At 41.7% G+C, this 20,456-nt stretch overlaps 1 protein-coding gene across 9 annotated transcripts in view; it reads left to right on the plus strand.

Moving 5' to 3' along the window:
- MARK3 (microtubule affinity regulating kinase 3) overlaps nucleotides 1-20,456 on the plus strand; it is a 114,328-nt gene that overhangs the window by 91,757 nt on the left and 2,115 nt on the right. For 3 of the 9 annotated variants that reach the window (XM_045777198.2, XM_045777201.2, XM_087856258.1), the window contains 5 exons: nucleotides 1,504-1,721; nucleotides 4,661-4,764; nucleotides 12,676-12,933; nucleotides 17,482-17,508; nucleotides 18,855-18,899. In XM_045777198.2, coding sequence (XP_045633154.1) covers nucleotides 1,504-1,721; nucleotides 4,661-4,764; nucleotides 12,676-12,933; nucleotides 17,482-17,508; nucleotides 18,855-18,899 — 652 coding nt within the window. Of the gene's footprint in view, nucleotides 1-1,503; nucleotides 1,722-4,660; nucleotides 4,765-11,806; nucleotides 11,969-12,675; nucleotides 12,934-17,481; nucleotides 17,509-18,854; nucleotides 18,900-20,456 lie in introns of all 9 variants that reach the window. The other 6 variants (XM_045777199.2, XM_087856257.1, XM_045777203.2 and 3 more) reach the window with 4 other exon arrangements.

Genomic DNA, 20,456 nt, shown 5'->3' on the forward strand with positions numbered 1-20,456 from the left:
CCACATCATGGAACATTGCTTAGCAATAAAAAGAAACAAAGTATTGATGGGTGCAACCGTTTGTATAGATCTCAAGGGAACTATGCTGAATGGGGGAAAAAAAGTCTCAAAAGGTGTCGTGAAATTGATTCTATTCCTGTAACATTCTCAAAAAGAGAGAATTCCAGAGATGAATACCAGACCAGTGGTTGCCAGTATTTAGGGAACTAGAGGTTGGGATGGAGAGGGTGGCTGTGCTGGAAAAGAACAGTCCTTGAGATGGAACTGCTCTGGCTTGACTGGTACCGGGCCTGGGTGGTTACTGTGCGTGGAGCTCACCTCGCCCCGGACACAGGTGGTGCTGGTGAGGCTGTGCAGTCTGAGCCAGGTTTCAAAGCAGATCAGCAGTAACCCTAAAAGTGCAGGATGTCCTTAGCTGTCTCATGATGTTGAGAAGAAAGATAAGAGTTAAGGGTAATATCACCCATGCTTGGTTAATTCTTTGTTTTTTATGTTAAAATTCCCAAACTCAGAGCTTCGTTGTTTCCCTGCCATAAATAAAAGCAAACCTTTGTATACTTCTAATTCAGTTCCAAATAGATTTTCCATTTAGATTTTTGTCCAAGAAGTAGCCTTTTTGTACCCTACCCCAAGCTCTGTTTAATAGATGTAAAATATAAAGTCTCTTCTGTAGAATAAATGATGAGCATTTGATTCCATTCCTGAAGATTACCACTGGATGACATACATCGAATATACTAGTTATCTTGTTCATTTCCAAAATTCTTTGAACTCCAAATCTCCTGTGCTACCATCAGAGTCTCCAGATGCTTTTTTGTAGGGTATCAGTTAGTTGTCCATCCAGGATGTCCCTAGGTGTGCTCCTCCTGGGGTGGGGGTGTGGCTGGGAACCACTGCCCTCTTTCACCCTGTTACTTGCATGAGGAACTGGCATTCCTCTGCTTGTATCCCCTTTCCCTGTCTACTCAAATTCCTGTTTATCTAGAAGATTATGAGTGCTTTAAAAAAGATCCAGGATAAAACTTCGAAAGTAATGACCCATAAGTCTGTACTGTTCTGTTCCAAAAGGTGAAGGCATATCTTATACAAAAAAGGATAAAGTTCACCCAGATACACCAGGTGAAGCAGTTCATTCTGCATGATGTGTGTGCATCACGTTAGTTTGATTATTTATCTGTACAGTAGCACTTGAAGATGTTTTCAGTGGACAGCAATCCCTGAAGATGTCTCTGAAGCACAACTATACAAGCTTATAAATTTAAAAAACAAACAAAACCAAAACTTTAAGAAAAGTAGAAAGGGACAAGTAAGTGAAATTTCAAAATTGAACTCATTGCATAGGGAAGACCTTATACATGAATGGGAAATATCCTATAGGATTTTACTGTCTTGTATTTTCTTAGATGATAGCAGTCCTAGGTCATCTTATAAAATATGTTTATTTTCACAGAATAAAATGTAAAACTACATTCTGACTTTTCAAAAGTAAACTCTTTATTTTAGCTGGACCAGCTATTCCTTCAGTTGTGGCATATCCGAAAAGGAGTCAGACCAGCACTGCAGATAGTGACCTCAAAGAAGATGGAATTCCTTCCCGGAAATCAAGCGGAAGTGCCGTTGGAGGAAAGGGAATTGCTCCAGCCAGTCCCATGCTTGGGAATGCAAGTAATCCCAATAAGGCTGATATTCCTGAACGCAAGAAAAGCTCTACTGTCCCTAGTGTAAGTATTGTTAAGCTATAGAGCATTCCTAGGATTATAAGGTTATGGTGGTCTGGGCGTTTTGTTCTTCTGTTCTCATCCACCTGCAGTGCTGTCCCCACGAGGCCACCATGCCCAGTCTCAACCTGTAGAGATCACCTTCAATACCTGTGTTGAAGGTGTTTCTTGCTGAGCCCCGTCCCACTAGGTGAGTGTTCAGATCTGTCTTGTCAAGGGCTGTTTCTGATTATTCCACAAACATCTGCTGAGCTTTGTATCATATCAGGTGCTGAGAAGTAGAAATACCTCATAGCCTAGTAAGAAGTAAATAAAACCAAGTGATGACAGTGCAGACAGAAGCCTAACGGAGTCTGTGCAGGACACTGGGAGGGCTGATGGCCTAAGGCCCAGGGATGTCGTGTGCATCTTCAGAGGGCTCTCACGATAGAGAACACTTGACTGAGTCCCTACTGTGTGCCCGGCACTGTGCCAAGTGCTTTTCCGTGTATTAGCTAAATTTTAAAGTGAGAAAATGAAGAAAAGTTAGGTAATTTCCTAAAATTATACTGGTGATCTGTATCCATCTCTTAATCCCTATTCTTAACAAATCCCCCCCTTAAGTAGGTAGTATTTATTAAATTCAGTCTATTCAGTTTCAGGAACTTTTCTGTGAATTAAAACGTGTTCTATCTGACTCATATAGTAATTATTATTCTTTGCACTTTTGAACTAATTTTAGAAAGAATTTGCAGAGAATATACAGTCTTAGGAATATTCTGTAACCACGTTTTTTTTCCTAGAAAATTAACAGTGACACAGCCCTCCCTCTACTTCAAAAAACCCAAAGTGAGGGGACCCATGGAGAAGCTCGGCTGCTCCTTTCAGGAGGCTTTTATTGGTGCTGTTCTGGGGATAGGAGCTCATAGAGAAGCCCAAGGGGGTTTCTCTGCTCCATCCTCTGACCTTGTGTTTTATCAGAGTAAACCCTGTGTGAAAAGTTTTTTTATTTTGCCTTCCTAATGCTATAAAGTTGGGTTGTCACGTCACAGCCCTACAATTTATGTTCAGCCTCCAGCTTTTGTTGACAGTTGTGAGAGGAAGGTAAGACTGGTGTCCTCTGCCTTTGTGACTTTCTGTCCCTGTTGATCTACTCAACTGCGCCCCTTCCTTCTGAAGGCGTACCCCAAGCATTATCAGTCATCCATATCTGATTATTTATAAAAGAAAAAAGTAACGTTATTAAAATTTTCTCCCATTTAGACTATAATTTCCCTGTACATGGTCTACTCGTGCCGTATTAAAGGTGGCTGCTTTTCTCTTTGTTTAAAAATTGTTCTTATCTGATAAAATTCCTTAGTTGTTAATTCCCTCCTTGTCAATTTTGAAAGCATTCTTTCCTTGCTTAATTTTGAAAGCATTAGCTTTTTAAAAATTGGTGTGAAATTCACGTGACGTAAATAACTATTTGGAAGCAGACTGTTCAGTGGCATCTGGTACATTCACAGTGTTGTGCAACCAGCACCTCTCTCAAGTTCTAAAACTTTCATTACCCCAGAAAAACATCCTATACCCTTTAAATAATCACTCCCTTCTCCCCCATATCCTGGCAACTACTAATCTGCTTTCTCTCCCGATGGATTTGCCTACTGTGGGTACTGCATATATATGGCCTTATCCAATAAACAACCTTTTGTGACTGGCTTCTTTCCCTTGACGTGATAATCTCAAGGTTCATCCAAGTTGAGCATGTGTCAGCACTTTGTGCCTTTTCAGGTGTCAGTTTGTTGCTCTGTTCATCCCTTGATGGACGTTTAGATTTTTTCTACCTTTTGGTTATTATTAATAATATTGCTATAAACATTTATGTGTAAGTTTCTATGCAGACTTGTGTTTTCCTTTCTCTTGGATACATACCTAGGAATGAAATTGCTGGCTCCTATGGTAATTAAATAATTAAATAATTAACTTTTTTTGAGGCACTGCCAAACTCCATACTTTCCAACACTGCACCATTTCCCATTCCTTCCGTATATGAGAGTTCTTATTTCTCCACATCCTTGCCAGCACTTGTTATTTTCTGTTTTTTATTATAGCTGTCCTAGTGGGCATAAAGTGGTACCTTGTTGTGCCTTCCATTTGCATTTCTTTAATGACCAGTGGTGTTGAGCATCTTTTCCTGTGCTCATTGGCCTTCCTTGGAGATATGCCTGTTCAAGTCTTTTGCCCATTTTTAAATTGGACTGTGTCATTTTGTGGTTGAGTTGTAAGAGTTCTTTATATATTCTGGATGTTAAAACTTTACCAAATACATGATGTGAAAATATTTTCTCCTATTCTGTAGGTTCTCTTTTTACATTCTTGGTAATATCCTTTGATGCACAAAAGCTTCTAATTTTGATAAAGTCCAATTTATCAATTTTTTTTCCTTTTGTTATTCGTACTTTGGTGTCATATCTCTGAATCTGTGTAATGCAAGGTTGTGCAGACTTACCTCTGTCTTTACTAATAGTTTTTTAGTTTTAATACTTATGTTTAGATCTTTATTTTTCATTTTTATTATTTTCATACTTATTATTATTTAATTTGTATATTTACCTTATATTTCTAATCCTTTTTAATTTTTGTTTCAAAAGCATTAGCTTTTAAAAACAGTGGATCTCTATCTTCCTACTCTGTTTTAAGTAATCTATGAGTTATTAATTTATGGATTATTACAGCCAGCTTTTTAGAGTCACTCTACCATAGCCAGGTTTCATTCTTTCTGCCAGGAGACCGGGCAGAGGCTGTTGCCTCCACCCCCTTTTGTGATCTTTTAGCCAGTACTACTGCTAGCTTACTGTCAGTTTCTTCAAAGATTAAATTATTCATGTGTATTTAGATGAGCTTTTTTTTCCTCATTATACTCTCCTTATTACTAAATGGTAAAAAAGACCAAAAAATGCCCCCCCTTTTTTTAATAGAGTAATACGGCATCTGGTGGAATGACACGGCGAAATACTTATGTTTGCAGTGAAAGAACTACAGCTGATAGACATTCAGTAATTCAGAATGGGAAAGAAAACAGGTATGAAATTTTACCTGTTTGCAAGAAAATTTGTTTTTCCCAAAAGAAATGGAAGCATGTTGTTTACTTCTCAGTTTTTATAATCAAAATTCAGATAATAATGGTAAGTATTCTTTCACGGTAAGTTAAATATAATGCAAATTTTTAGCAAGATACTAGAATTCCAAGTTCCTCTCATTGTCCAGAGCTTAACCTCCTGGCAGGCTGTGTGTGTGATGGTTGAAAGGTTGCATCAAATCAGGAAGCTTTCCCACAGGAGACATATCTTAAGCTGTCTTGTAATTGTAGAATAGCAAATAGGGAAGTGGACATTATTTTGTGTACATTAACAAGTTGAACACAGGGTAAAGTGGGCAGGGATAAGGACTGGGGCACAGGGAGCCCAGCCTCTGGAGGACAGTGTGAGGCAGGGTGAGTGAGCCTTCAGTAACAAGCCAGCAGTTTACCAAAGGGGCCGAGTGGATAAGTTGAGTGGGAAAAGTGAGATTAAGTAAGGCCAAAAACCATGGTTTAGGGGGAGAGAAAAAGCAGAAGAAAGAGGTTGGGATTGGTGGAGTAGTTAAATATATTCTGTATGGAACAAATTTCTCAGGCAAGCAGGGATTTTCCTTCTTTCTTTTGGTAAGACTAGCATATAAATTAAATTCAGAGGGGTGAGGTAGAGCCACAATGAGCAAGTAAAGTTCTGGAGTAGAAATCCATTAAGTAAATTCCTACCATCTTTCATTGTCTCCTGACCGCCTACTTGAACATTGTCTGGTCTCGTCACAGTCGCATGTCTGGCATCAAAATGGTTTCTGTTCCCTTTAAATCTCATTAGTCTAATGTTTGATCACTAACTTCTATGACAGCCTAAGCAAAGATTCTTCTTTCCTCTTTCATCCTCAAAACCAGACTGTTTATCATTTCCCTCTTCCATAGACTACTTAACTTGGAATTGCCAGAAAGCTAAAAGCTTGTTGTGTGAGATTATGTTGATTATTCAGTGCATTTTAAAAAATATTTATATTCCAGTATTCTCTTTTCTGATTCCTATGTGTATACTTGTTTTAACATTGTCTTTTTCCGGGGCGCCTGAGTGGCTCAGTCGTTAAGCGTCTGCCTTCGGCTCAGGGCGTGATCCCAGCGTTCTGGGATCGAGCCCCACATCAGGCTGCTCCGCTGGGAGCCTGCTTCTTCCTCTCCCACTCCCCCTACTTGTGTTCCCTCTCTCGCTGGCTGTCTCTCTCTCTGTCAAATAAATAAATAAAATCTTTTAAAAAAATTGTCTTTTTCCTTATGATTAAAAACTATTAATAACTTGACTATAATATGGCAGCTGTGCTAGATAGCTTACAAATAATTGATTTTTGGTAAAGTTGGTAAAGTTTCTTTTATTACTTTCTCAAATTATCAAATTTCTTCTAGTTCAAAGTTATTTAATAGAGTAATTATATCAGTAGAGGACAGTTAGAAGTTTCTTTTTTTTTTTTCTTTTAAAGATTTAAGGCTCCTTTGCTGGGAGCCTGCCTCTTCCTCTCCCACTCCCCCTGCTTGTGTTCCCTCTCTCGCTGGCTGTCTCTATCTCTGTCAAATAAATAAATAAAATCTTTAAAAAAAAAAAAAGTTTCTAATGTAAATGTTGTTTCATGACTCTTCTTCCTTTTGGAAGTTCTTCTAGATTGTTCAGCTATTCTGCCAGATTCTTTTTGACCCTTAGGAAATACAGTTCTCTGAGGTACAGAGTCAGACTTTTTTAAAGGCTGTTAAGACCAGGATCTACTCTATGCTCCCCAGCTTGTGTTGTGTGTGTGCACATGCTTTTCTGACTCTCCCTTCCTGCAGTATTCTGTTCACTCTTTGGAAATAGTTTGAAGAATTCTCTGATTTCTTTGGAGTCATTATGTGCCTGTGTCCTCCCTGCAGACAGATTCCCCGTTGGAGCTGACTCCTCCTTATCCCATCCTCGGCCTGATTGCTTCCATTAGCTTCAGTCATTTAAATGCTTTGCTTTTGAAAATGTTGTTTTTATCTTTAGCCAAATAGAGTCTCAGTGTCAAACCTCTCGAGGGCCCAAAATTTGTGTAATACGTGGATTTTCTGTTTCTCTCTTACAAATTCATTGAAAAACCGTGGGAAATTATTGGAGGCCTGAATGCCAAACTAGTCATATTTTTTGCTTTCAGTTAGGACAGTAAGTGTGACAACTTTCTCACCCCTAAAGTAGGTGCTGAGTCGTAAATTAGATGCACTCACCTTCCTGTGCGCTGATGCTTCTTAGGCAGATGTTTACTTTCTCCTCTCCCCATGTAGATCTCTGACTCCTGGACTAAAACACTGATGAGCTACAGGGTGCCTGGATCCCTGTTAACTTCGGAAAGAAGGACGTTCATTTTCATTTTTAACAATGAATATGTAGGACTTTTTCTTATATGTGTGTATGTTTATACAGAATTCCAGCGTGAGCATGAGCATGGCTAGTAAAGGCTGAGCAAGTCTAAACCGTAGGCTGTACATGCCCTAAACAAGCTCTTCTCCAGCCTTATTCCAAATCCTGCCGTAAGCATGGGGTGACGCTTTAAATTCTCCCTGTCAGCAATGTCATTGTTTCATCTTTAAATTAACTTTACGGATTGATTCTTACCAGTGCAGTCTTCCTTTTTTATCAGCCTTACTTTATGAAAATAAAGAACTCATTGTTTAAAGGACAGAAGTTACAGGATTTGGCAGACTGTTGCTTTGGCTTGAGCACGTGTGAACTGTTTTCTAAGTCAGACTGTTGTTGTGACACAGGCCGTGCCGAAACCCAGCTTACTTTCTGCTGCATCTCCTGATGTAATTATCTACCTTCTTCTGATGGCAGACTCTGACCGTTGCCCATTTCCAACAATGACAAACAATCGGTGTGAACTAGGCGTGAGAAAGTGTAACCACATCTTCAGTTGTGATTCTGTCGCAGTCATGTAGGTTCTTAAAATGAGTCTTAAACGACTTAGCACAGAGGCCGACACATAGTGCTCAACACATACTAGCTTATGAAAGTGTCGATGATAAACCGTTCAGATGGGAATGTCAAGAATTTTCTTAGTTTACACTAACTTCTCAATTATTTTGCTAACCTACACACATAATATGGACTCTGTGTCCTGCTTTTAGATATCTATAGGACACTGTTGAAAAATGAATTCAGTTGAAGGCCTCCAGAGAAGTAGTGTGATATGTTTATAATAAAGCACAACAGAATCTTTTCAAAGAAGTTTTAGGTATTTGATATTCTGAGTAAGATTTTAAAATTGTAATGTGTCTCTAATAGTTTATCCATTTATCCATTTGTCCTGCATCAAGGCAAGGGATTGAGCAGAGAAAGTTCACACATGTATCTTTTAAGTTATATTTTTAATTCTGCCTTTGCCCAATCACTGAGTATGGTTTGAATGAGCAACCAAAACGTTCCAATCAGAATGTTCTGATATGGCATAAATGTCCTATCAAACAAATTCAAAATACCTATCCTTCAGTAACTGTAAGTAGATTAGAGTTTCCAAAAAAGATAATCAGACATAAATACGAAGCAATTAGATTAATAGGAACCTCATACAAGTTGAATTGTAAGAAACAGTTTGCTATTTCTGTAGGTTAAGGTTTGAAAATGATTTTCTCTTGGACCTAGAAATACTAAAAATGTAATGCAGCTACTATTTTGCTTATGTAGATGATTGTGGGCTAATCTATTAAATATAACCATCATTTTTAGCACTTCTCTGGTGGTAAAATTTTGTCCAGTTTTCACAGCGACCAACTTTATGACCTTTTAGAATATACAGCTCAGTGTGATATTGGGGTTGTATGTTGTAAATAGAATTTTTGTGATTTTGTACAAAGCTGAAATTCAACAGACATTTAGTGAGTTTACGGTTTCCTAAATCAAGGCTCTAAGCCTAGTGTAGAAGTAAAAAAAAAAAAACCTTGTTTTGTGAAACTCATGATGTGACAGGGATTAAATTTCTAAAATAATTCATTTAATTGCCTTTAGGATTAGTGTGTCAAAAATTTAAAAATTTACAATGAAAACATCAATTTACACTTCCCTTTTTAGAAAGGTTTATAGGGGCGCCTGGGTGGCACAGCGGTTAAGCGTCTGCCTTCGGCTCAGGGCGTGATGCCGGCGTTATGGGATCGAGCCCCACATCAGGCTCCTCCGCTATGAGCCTGCTGCTTCCTCTCCCACTCCCCCTGCTTGTGTTCCCTCTCTCGCTGACTGTCTCTATCTCTGTCGAATAAATAAATAAAATCTTTAAAAAAACAAATAGAAAGGTTTATAACTTTAAGGAGGGTCACTTTTTTTGCTGCAAAGTGTCTGTCCGGTCTTGCCATGCTTATGTTCCTTGTAGATCTTGCCTACACCATCCAGCCGTTGAGTAGTATGCCTCGGGAAAAATAGATCAGGCATCTTCTTGCTCTGTAAGCTGACTAAAACCCTTTCCTTCTTAAGAGTCTTTGGGATCATTCATATTCTCCAGGGAAGAAGCCAGACAACCCCTCTCTTCCTTTCTTCCCTTGCTTTTAATGCACCCATTGATCCTAGCTCCTAATTTGAGAAGAGAATGTCAGTAGCTAGGCAGAGGCATCAAGTGGGTTGACCCTTGACCTGCCCTGAACAGATAGTAGAGCACAAAAGACAGTCATATTTATCTGTAACTTGTTAAAAAATAAAGTTGTATGTATATATATGTGTATGTCTGTATGTCTGTATGTCTGTATGTATGAGAAACAAGCAAGCATTGCTCAGATAGTTGAATTACTCCTTATTCTGCTGTTTTCCCCCCACTTCTCACTACTGCACTTGACCAGTCTTAAAAAGAGTTGAATCAGTTAGGACTCTGTGTTGCAGGTGACAGGAACCCAGTCCAAACAAACTTAAATGAAAAAGGGCATCTTTGAGGCACCTGGGTGGCTCAGTCAGTTGAGTGCCAACCAACTCTTGATTTCAGATCAGGTTGTGATCTTGGGGTTATGAGATTGAGCCCCACATCGGGCTCCACTCTCAGTGGGGAATCTACTAGGATTCTCTCTCTCCTTCTCCCTCTGCCCCCTGCACATGCACTTGCGCACGCACTCTCAAATAAATAAATAAATCTTTTTTTTTTTTTTTTTTTAAGTGTATCTTTGAGTTCCTGTAACTAAAAAAAGTACAGGGAAAGAGTCAGGGTCCATCTCCTAATTCCGCTGCCTCTGTAGTGGTTCCCTGGTTGGGCTCAGCAGCATTAGACTTGGCATCTTACCACACTCAGCTCTCCTCAGACAGAAGCCCTGGGGCTGTCCCTGAGTCCATGCTGGTGTGGTTCTGGCCATGTGCCCGTCTCTAAGTCTGTCACTGGCCAGAGTGGCAGGGAAAGTCTGGGGTAGAGTCAGTGACATCCAGAGCCTAGGAACTTGTTTCCCTCATAGCAGAATTCAAGTGTTGTTGCCCCAGGAAAAAGAGTGGGTGCCGAATGGCAAAAACACAAAACTGAATCTATTTTTATCTTCATAAGGCATTTGTTTCCAATTTTTCTGTTACTATATTAGAGCCTTTCTTCCAAGTCAGAGGACAGAATTCTCAAACAAGAATGTGGAACAAACAGATCTTCTTGAGCAATTATAGACACATCTTCCCCACCCCCCACCACCAATCAGGACTGTCAGAATTCCAGTGACTCGTTAACTTACCTTTTCAGTTAGGGGAGCATTTATTGATCACCATGCTTTCGGGACACTCAAGCAGGGAAGGGTCACTGTGATTCAGTATGATGTGGAGTAGCAGGTGAATGCAGTACATTGGGGATGATAAGCTGCTGATGGGAGAGGGCATCAGGGAAAACTTCATGGAGAGGGTGACCTCTGGGTTAGATTTGGATGAAAATAGAAGATGCCTGCTTCTTCAGGCACAGAGAATAGTTCCTGTGAAAGTTATTTGACCTGATACATGACCAAGGGATTGCACATCACAGGAGCTCCCAAAAGTTAAGTTCCCAGAGGTAACATCAGAAGGTTAGAGCCTGGAGATACAGCCAGCGCTGGGCTGTGGGTGCCTGAGCGTGCGACTGGGATGCCAGGGTGAGGGATTTGAACTTGGTCCTGAAGACGCAGTGTGTTTTTGAAAGGCTGTAAGCAGATGAGTGACCAGTGAAGGCCAGGAGACCAGTGAAGACAGGTGCTAAGGTATAGGCCTGCGTGGGAGAGGAGGGAAGACCTCTGTGGGGAGACCCTGGGTAGAGGTGGGGAGGGTGTGCAGACTGACGTGCAGGATCAGATTTCTGAATCTCTGGCTCACCTTCAAGGAGAGAAACCTCTTCTTTGGAACTCCAAGGACAGGATGACTGAGCTGGAATTAAGGAGCTGTGTTGCCGTGGTGAAGCTCTTGTCACTCTCTGTGTCAGGTGAAGCTGCAAGAGTCCAGCCACGTCTGTCACTCTTTTTCTTTGTCTACGACCAGTTAAATTACTCTTATTAGTTTTCCTACCTTGAAAAAAGGGGCTCTGTTGACCCCTTAGGAATTTTGACTTCTTTATAAAGAAGTGAATGTCCTTTGTGTAGGAAGATTCTCAGCTATCTTTAAACAGCATAGGACACTTGGATAAAGAGCACCTAGTTAGTATACCTGTCATTTTACTAGTCCATTTAAACTATGTCTGTGTGCTTGGGGAACAGGTCGAAAGCACGGTGTGCCCATGTTACAGATTCACTCGACCACTTCAGTCTGAACAGAGACATCTCTCTTGGGAAAGGCTTTATTTTGTACACAGCTTAGAAGACATTGCCCCCTCACATAGATATTCAAACAAGTAAGATGTCATTTTTCTTCTTTAAAGCTGATAAATCTTTTACTGTTTGGAAAAAAAGCAGCTACAGGTTAGTAATTGCTGCGGAATCCCTAAAACAAGGTTAAGAGATTTTTGTTCTAAGGCAAAAATGAGATGGTTTGGGGAGGAAGGTGTGTGCTTTAAATAGCAGATCGCTCTTTTTGTCACTGCACCATCATATTGTTGTTTCTGCCTCTGCCTGAACCCAAACCCCCTCCCAGCCTGACAGAACTGTTCGCTTACGCAGCTAGCCCTGCCTCAGTTTGTGCCACATCTTCCACCTGTCGGCTGAGACATCAGAAGTCGATGTCCATGTCAGCCTCTGGGCACCCCTCGATGATGGTACCGCCAGTAGACAGTGAAGGAGATAACGGCAAGGCTGTGTAAGACACTGCACACTCCTCGTGAGACTCCTGTGTGCCCGCCGCTGCTCCGTGCTGTGCTGTGGATTTTATAGTCCACGGGTCGTTACTCTTGTGCACAAAGTACCCCTCCTGTGTGTGGTTTTAGTTAAGCGCATCCTGTGTCATGGTGTCCTTGGTCGTCTGTGTGTCTTCACGCTTTTGCCTACTACAAAGGGTGTAAGAAGTCCCCCTCCTATCCATGGTGCTCTTAGCATGTGGAATCTGATAGTAAACATACCATTTGTGTTCATGTGCTTCTAAAACTTTTTAGTTGCCTGTTCTTCAGTTTCACCCGCATAGCCTATATTTCTTTTATATTGGCAAGGTTCTCTGCATGTAAGCAACTTTGAGAAGGAAGCAAAGGGAAAAAGCTTGAGTTAGCCATTCCTTTGTCCTAGAATTTCCCTGCATTAATCTTGTCCTTGAAAATATGTACGTCCTATTCCCTTAAACCTCATGAGGCTGTGTTTCATTATATACTGTTTATTTGATATCCTCCTAATTAGCTTGCCTTTTGGTCCTGAGCCCTATAAAATACCCCCTTAGGTCTAGAGATTTATAGTAACTGATTCTCTCCACTATATGTAAGAGGTATATTGGGATTGTAGATTTTTGTGTGCCATGTTTGCCACAAAGCTGGGCTTTTGTGAACAAAGATGTGAGACTGTTCTGTTCTGATCTTGTAGCACTATTCCTGATCCGAGGACTCCAGTGGCTTCAACACACAGTGTCAGCAGTGCAGCCACCCCAGACCGACTCCGCTTCCCGCGGGGCACGGCCAGTCGCAGCACTTTCCACGGCCAGCCCCGGGAGCGGCGGACTGCCACGTATAACGGCCCACCCGCCTCACCCAGCCTGTCCCACGAAGCCACACCGTTGTCACAGACTCGAAGCCGAGGCTCCACTAATCTTTTTAGTAAATTAACTTCAAAACTCACAAGGAGGTAAGTGCCAGGTGGTGCTCGTTGTTTGGAACAAATACAAGAGCAAAAAGAGCAGTGTCTTCTCTGTTGTGTGAAGCAACTGCCCAGATACTTTTCACTTTGTCTTTTTCTTTCTTTCTTTCTTTTTTTTTCTTCTTTTTGTGAGAGAGAGAGATCACAAGCAACAGGCAGGAATAGAGGGAGAAGCAGACTCCCCGCTGAGCAGGGAGCCCGATGCGGGACTCGATCCCAGGACCCTGGGATCATGACCTGAGCCAAAGGCAGACGCTCACCTGACTGAGCCACCCAGGCGCTCTTCTCTTTGTCTTTAGATCATGTTTTTCTGGTTTATATATAGAACTTTATACTTTAAAACCTTTTAGAATAGGAATTACAGAGCTCAGATTCTTCAGAGAACCAGAAATCCTCTAGCACTTGGGAGGCTGTTGTTTTCTTTAATTGCTGTTCTTTTTTTTTTTTTTTTTTTTAAAGATTTTATTTATTCATTCGACAGAGATAGAGACAGCCAGCGAGAGAGGGAACACAAGCAGGGGGAGTGGGAGAGGAAGAAGCAGGCTCACAGCGGAGGAGCCTGATGTGGGGCTCGATCCCGTAACGCCGGGATCACGCCCTGAGCCGAAGGCAGACACCCAACCGCTGTGCCACCCAGGCGCCCCTAATTGCTGTTCTTTTGATCACACTTCTGTCCACATGCATGTTTACTGCAATTTAGCAAAACCCCACCTCCAGTGTAGGCTGGCACTCCAGAAGCTGTTGCCACAAAAGACAGCATGCAGTGTGACCAACCCTGGACATGGAGGAGAGAGACATTTTTTCTCTCATCTCCTGTCATTGTCATTGAAGAACACTAAGTTTCTTAAGGCCTAAATCTTAAAATTGTTCTCTGTTGGTCTGAGTAAGTTATAGTAAGAACAAGGTAACTTGCTTAAACGGTGTAGTTTGGCAGATAAAATTCCTGATTTCTTCTCAGCAAGAAGCTAGTATATGGTTGTGTAAAAACACTTTTTCCCTTGAGGTACTTTGAACTTTATTTCCATAACCTAATCTGGAGCCTGCAAAGGCTTAGAATCATTGACTGCTATAAGAGGAAGAAGAAAAAGTACCCCTGTGCACCGTAAGCACACAGGCAGAGGCACCGTTGGCTAGGACCACACTCAGGACACCTGAGCACCCTGTGTGCTCAGGACTCCCAGAAGACTTTCTTAAAAATTGAGCCTCATGGGTCACCTGGGTGGCTCAGTCTGTTAAGCGTCTACCTTCAGCTCAGGTCACGATCCCAGGGTCCTGGGATGGAGTCCGGCATCGGGTCTGCTCCTTTCTCTGCTTTTGTCCCTTCCCCACCTTGGGCTTTCTCTCGCTTACTCGCTCTCTCTCAAAACAAATAATTAAAATCTTAAAAAAAAAAAAAATTGAGCCTCACTATGGATTAGTATGTCCAGGGCATCCTGCAGCTTTGCCGTGTTGCAGACCCTCTTGTTCATCATCTGTATTTTACTCAGAACAGCAGAGTCTGAAATGGCTGGCACATCCGTACTCTGTTTCTCCACACTTCCTGTGGCTCGCTAGCCGGCTGCTGTGTTTCCTGCTATCTTTGGTATTTAACCTATAAGCCAAATACCAGTTTTCAGTCTCCTTAATTCCTCCAGTAATGTTATGTTCTTTTAGATCAATCACCTGAACTTAGCCAAGTCACATTCAACTGTCTTTCTCCAGGTAATTGCTTATTGTCAGGACACTGACTACCAGATTAGGGAGGACTTCTGCTATCTGTTATCATTGGCTGGAGGTCAGAGGGCAGCCAGAAGTTACAATCCAGCCTCTTAATCCACCCCTTTGCTGGACCCTCTGTTGTAAACTGGGCAGAAGAGTCTAAAGGGCTTTGCGAGATTTGGGGTACCCACTCGGGATCAGTAAGAGAAGCAGGGAGCTCAATCCAAGAAGAGTCTGGTGACCCCCAGAATAATTCCTTCCTTTGTTTTAGGGTCATCCTATGGCCTGTCCCAGGCCTCCCTGTCCCCTAGTTCCTTCCTTGTGGACTAAACTGAAATGGAATCTGCCTCTGAAACTTGAGTGGTAGGGGACGGAACCAGGTATCGTCCAGCTGGCTGTTAGCTCCCTGCCCTTGCTTAATACCGCCTGGTGTTATACCCGGGGAGAGCCCTGAGTGCAGCGGGGATGCACACTGGTCAGGTCTGCCAAAGCTGTAGTTGCAGGACAGACACCTGTCTGTCTTTACACTTCGGTCTCTAATGGGCTCTTTAAATAAAACCTTACATATCAAGAATATCCTTGAATTTATTTGTTGCCTTTGTGCTCTTTTTTTGGTTATCTTAATGCTATCATTGTTACAGGTAACATCAGCTACCATTTATTGAGTGTTTATCATGTGCTAAGATGAATAGATGTCTGTAGATTTATAGAGATATACTTGTTTTACGTTTATAAAGATGCACGTGTATACACACACGTTCTCGCACACTCATCTAATGTCTAGTCTGTGTAGTAGAGGCTATCCCAATTTTGTAGGACAACCTGAGAGATGAGGTTCAGAGAGTTTAAGGCACACGTTCAAGATTCTGGAGCCAGAAGTTGCTGAGTCAGGTCTGTGCCTCCAGGAGAGGCCCTTTAATCCACTGCGTGTGCTGCCCTGCAGGGCTGTCAGGGACACTGTGGGCTGCAGTCCTTGCCCTTCATTTCCTAATGTAGTTTATTTCATGTCTTTGAATTAAAATTGGTGACTGAGTTTTCTTGGTTTAATTTTTTAAAAAATCTTGGGGGTCATCTTATTTTACATTTCCCGGCAATTTCCACCCCTAAAAATTTGCAGAAATATAGTCTTCTGTTTGTTAAAGTTTGCAAACTGAGGTCTAGCCTCCCCTGGTTACTGTACTTTAGAGGTACGCTGATAAACTAAGTGTTAGATCAGCGTAGGCTACTTATCCCGCCCTAACAATAATTGTGAGAATCAGAGTCCTGGTCCCTGAAAGAGGCTCAGGTGTTCTTATGTAGGTGGTGCCTAGGAGATCTGCTAAGGTTGGGTGGGAAGAAAGCTGGCACCGGAAGGCCTGCACTCCGCTCTTGGCTCTGACTCTACCCTGGATACATGTGGCTTCGGAGAGCTGTGTGCTCTGAGGCCGCCTGTAGTCAGAAGGAGGGAGGCTGTCCCCTACTGGGGCCAAGCCTGGCCTGCCTAGGGTGCTCAGAGTCGCTTCTACCCTGTAGACACTATGTACATGCCTCTGTGTGCCTCAGATTGGTCCACAGGGCCCCGGGCGCAGCCTCAGTCCTGCTGCTCCTCCTCCTTATACCTCAGGGATTCATGTGGCAGGAAAAGTGAAGAAAAGCAGTCCTATGGTACTTGACTTTTCTCAGGTAGAAAATTGGGAAATGAAGATACATTTGAAAGGTCTTTTAATCAGTTTTCAACTAAAATAATCTTTTGCATAATCCTGCCTTATGTTTATGTAGTGCTTAATTATTTACAAAATATTGTCATGTGCATGGTCTTCTCTACTGCGTATAACCCTGCTGTGTACCCCACTTCTGATCTGATTATGAAGTGGTTAGCTGTTCTCTACAGTAGTTAGATAATTTTTGATTGGTTGTATCTGAAGCAATCCCAAATTATCTGTGTTACAAGAACAAGTCCAAGGCATTCATTACTTCATTCACTCAGACTGAATTCTGTGTTCTGTCACAGAACTGGGAAGTTTCAGAAATAGTTTGGCAAGCCCAGCCTGCACTTGCCCAGGAATGCTGCCCACAAGATCGTACAAGCCCGACTCATAGTTTGGAATTTCCTTGGTCAGATTCCGTTCAGAACAACCTGAGCATCTCCTTCATTTTAACAAGCAAAGTCCCTTCTAAATACAGCTCTTCCAGTTTATTCCATAAAACGTAAATTGAAACCTCCATTGTTATCTTATCATTTAATATCTGTTCATTGTACCATCTAAAATTCTGAAAAGTCTGCTTCATTTTAAACCCCACTTGGTTTTTTCTTAAAAAGTGATTTAGGTCTTACACTGTAGTAGACATTCTGTGAATGCTTAAATCATCTTCCTGAGACAAGTAAGGGTTCTCTTAATGGTTGAACACTTTAAAATGAAATTTTTAATGTTCTGTAAGAAGGTGAGGTTTTTGTTCATAAGACATCCTGAAGAGGATCGAGAGGTGTTACCCTCTTACTCTAGGGTACTGCAGATGACTTCCGTCACTTAAAGAAGAACACAGAATGTTGGATTTTGTCATCTTAAAGTATATCCATCTGAGAAACCTTTAAATAAATTTAATTACAGCTAATGTCAATATTTACCATTGACTTTTTCTTACAAGTAAGATTTTTAATATTTCTAGAAAATTAAAAGATCACATACTCAATTACCTGTAATTTTACTTTTTCAACAAATGTCGCTGTTTCGTTGTTCATTGGACAGAAGAGGAGCCCTGTTTTATTTGTCGTTTTTCTTTCTATAATTGACTAGATTTTCTATTTAATTTGTGCAAGTCATTTTTGTTAATTTTTTTTTTTGGCTTAATTTCTTTTAGAAACATGTCATTCAGGTTTATCAAAAGGTAGGATTTATATATACACATTATTTTTTTCGATCCTTACCCCAAAATGGCTCCTGCAATTAACATCAGGTTTGGCTTTCTAGCCTTGTTTTTGTTTTGTTTTGTTTTCTTAAAAACTAAACTTTCTGCTGAGAACTAAATACTTATTTCTTTGTAAGGAAACCTTGGAAAGAAATAGATTAACTCTGTCAGGCATTTGTAAAGGGACTGTGGCACCCATGTAACAATAGGCCTGTGCATGCTCTGTGCATTTTCTTTCTTTGGTAGAATTATTTAGCATCCAAATAATTCTGTCTTCATACTAATAACACTTAGCATGCTTCTGTTTGAAGAATGAGATGTTCAGTAATATTAATATACAATTACTGATTGGCCTCAAGCCCGCAGAAGGTAAGTGGTGACTGTTGCCATCTTTTATTTCGTGAAGATTGAATTAGCAAAAGGCTTTAAAATAACTGGGAAATTAGCTAATATTTTTACATGGGAAACAAGCACAAAATTCAAACCTACAGCTTCATTTGGTTTGAGGTTTTCAGAAATAAAGATGTGGGCAGCCTATAGCAGAAATGCTTTAATATTTTCAGAGAGTTGAAGAGTAAGTAGTAGTCTGTCTAAAAGCTGCTTTCCACCAACCACTGAAGGAAGTAGGTCTCATTACTTTTACTGAAAAATATTATATATTCCTACCAGATGATTACTTTTTGATGATGATGAGTCAGGAGAACAAAAACATTGCTCACTGTCTTAGAATGCACACAGAATGAGGCAGAAAATCTGCCATTTGGGCCAGCCACCTGTGTCCAGAAGGCCAGGCTGTGGAGGTCTGTGTGTTGATGAGGTCAGTGGGTCACTGAAAGGCTGTGTGAAGTGAGCTCTTTGTTAAAACTGTAGGAGGAGCGCTTTCCTCCTATGGGAAATTCCACTCCATGACTGTTTTTTAATCTTCCCAGTTGCCAAATTTTTCCTTGCATGGGAGATTTTGTAGTTGGAGGTAGGATTTAACTGATAGAATTAATTTCCTTTTAGTTAAAACCCATTACGTATTGGGGGAGGGGTTAAAAAGTCAGAATATCTCCAATTTCAGAGCCGGGCAGGAATACCTGCTGTGTGTATGAAGCAGGTGTGCGGCCAGCCTCCTACCCTGCCTGCAAGCACGCATGGAGAAAAATGGCCATGGGCTGAGTCACCCCCGTGACAGGACAAGTTTAACAAGCACAGCTGGTGACCCAGAGTGCTTTGGATTTGCTCATTTTATAACATCTGTGTTTGTGGGTGGTCGTGTACTGGTCTGTAAGATTTCTTTTCTCTTTCCCACTTCTCTGTGCTTCTGCATTCTGTTCGTTGAGGCTTCCAACTGAATATGAGAGGAACGGGAGATATGAGGGCTCAAGGTGAGGGAAATGATTTTTACTTAAATATTTTATAGGTATTTATCTCATGTGTGTGGCAGAAACAATGCTCTTTTCTGAATATCCTGCATCATATTCCTGCTCCCAGTGTAGGATTGCTTGGTGAGGTCAGTGTTCTGTGGGTTCGTGAAGCAGGAGTGTGTCGCTGCTGCCGCCTCCCAGTAGCCACTTGAGGGCGCCAGAGTGCCATGGCCACCGGCTGGTGGAAGCCTTCTGGATCCCAGCCTGACTTGGGCTTTCCACTGGTGTTTGGGTGTTAAAATACGCGGCCCTCCTGCCTGGGCGCTGACAGCCTGAGATGAGCTCTGGGAGTCAGTAGGAGCACTATTGACATGTCCATAACTCCTACTTGATTCTGGTCTCAAAGAGTGAAAGCAGAATATTGAGTAGAATTTTCATATTTAAAATTAGATGGTTCTTTGAGAATGATTACGTAGTCAAGCAATTTGCTTTTACATTTTGTAGATCATTTTGTATTTCATTACACAGGTTTGGGAGTTGGAGGAGTTCACCAGATAGGCCTCCATAGTTGTAGATCTTGTCCACTTACACCCTTTCGATACCAATTACCAGCATGCTGTCTCAGGTCCCCGTTAACCCATTTGCTCTCCTGCTGGTCTTTCTAAAGCACAGCTCTGATCATGTGACTTTTCTGAATGAAAAGTTGCAGTGGCCCCATTGCCTGACCTGCCCTGGGTGGCCTCAACAGGCCCAGCCTCCCCGGACTCCACCTGTACCCCAATTGAGGCGTCACTCCCACCCCAGGCCTGCCCATGCCGGCCTTGAGCAGGCTCCAGCTGTCCTGAGTTTGCCTACCGCAAGTACTCAGTGCCTGTTGGGGTGATGCTGTACCCCCAGTTCCAGTCCATCTGTACACTTGATTATACCCTCAACACATTCTGTGCTTTCCATACGTCCTTGCCTTTGCTTATGATATTCCCTCTGCTCAGCACACGCACTCTCCTCCTCCCAGTTGTATTGGAATCTCATGGTTCTTGGTAGCTCTTTTCAGATGCCACCCCCTGCTGGAAGCCATTTCCTCCTTTCCCTGCACTCCTCCCTTCAGAGGGCCCCACCTGTCTTTCCTGCCATCCTCTAGTGGACTGTTCATACCTTTCCTGAACTACTGCCGTGGTCTTAAGTTGCGGTCTTCCCTCCCCCAACCCCAAATTAGCTTGAGAGCTTTTGCTCGTTTTTGTAATCTATTTAGTGCCTTACACAGCATTTTATACATAGGAAGCTTTTGATCAATTTGAGTGGATGTGAACTAAATTGAATATTCTACCAGTGGGTTGCCAGCTATCTGCATAGTAAACCTATGGCCCACCCTCAGCTCTGATGAGTTTGCCATAGGATGAAGTGTTTTTAACATGCATATACTGGGTGTTTTTAATACACCAGAGTGTCAGGCATTCACCGTCCTAACTGAAGCATTCCGATGTACACACGAGAGTGTAAATAACGGTTTGTGGCAACGATGATTAAATGCCATGAACAGCAAGATATGGTAGATTCCTAGTCGTGGACTTGCCAAGAGAA

Source organism: Ursus americanus, chromosome 26 (assembly GCF_024610735.1).
Source record: "Ursus americanus isolate L20-20 chromosome 26, mUrsAme1.1.p, whole genome shotgun sequence".
In the NCBI taxonomy this organism is placed as follows: domain Eukaryota; kingdom Metazoa; phylum Chordata; class Mammalia; order Carnivora; family Ursidae; genus Ursus; species Ursus americanus.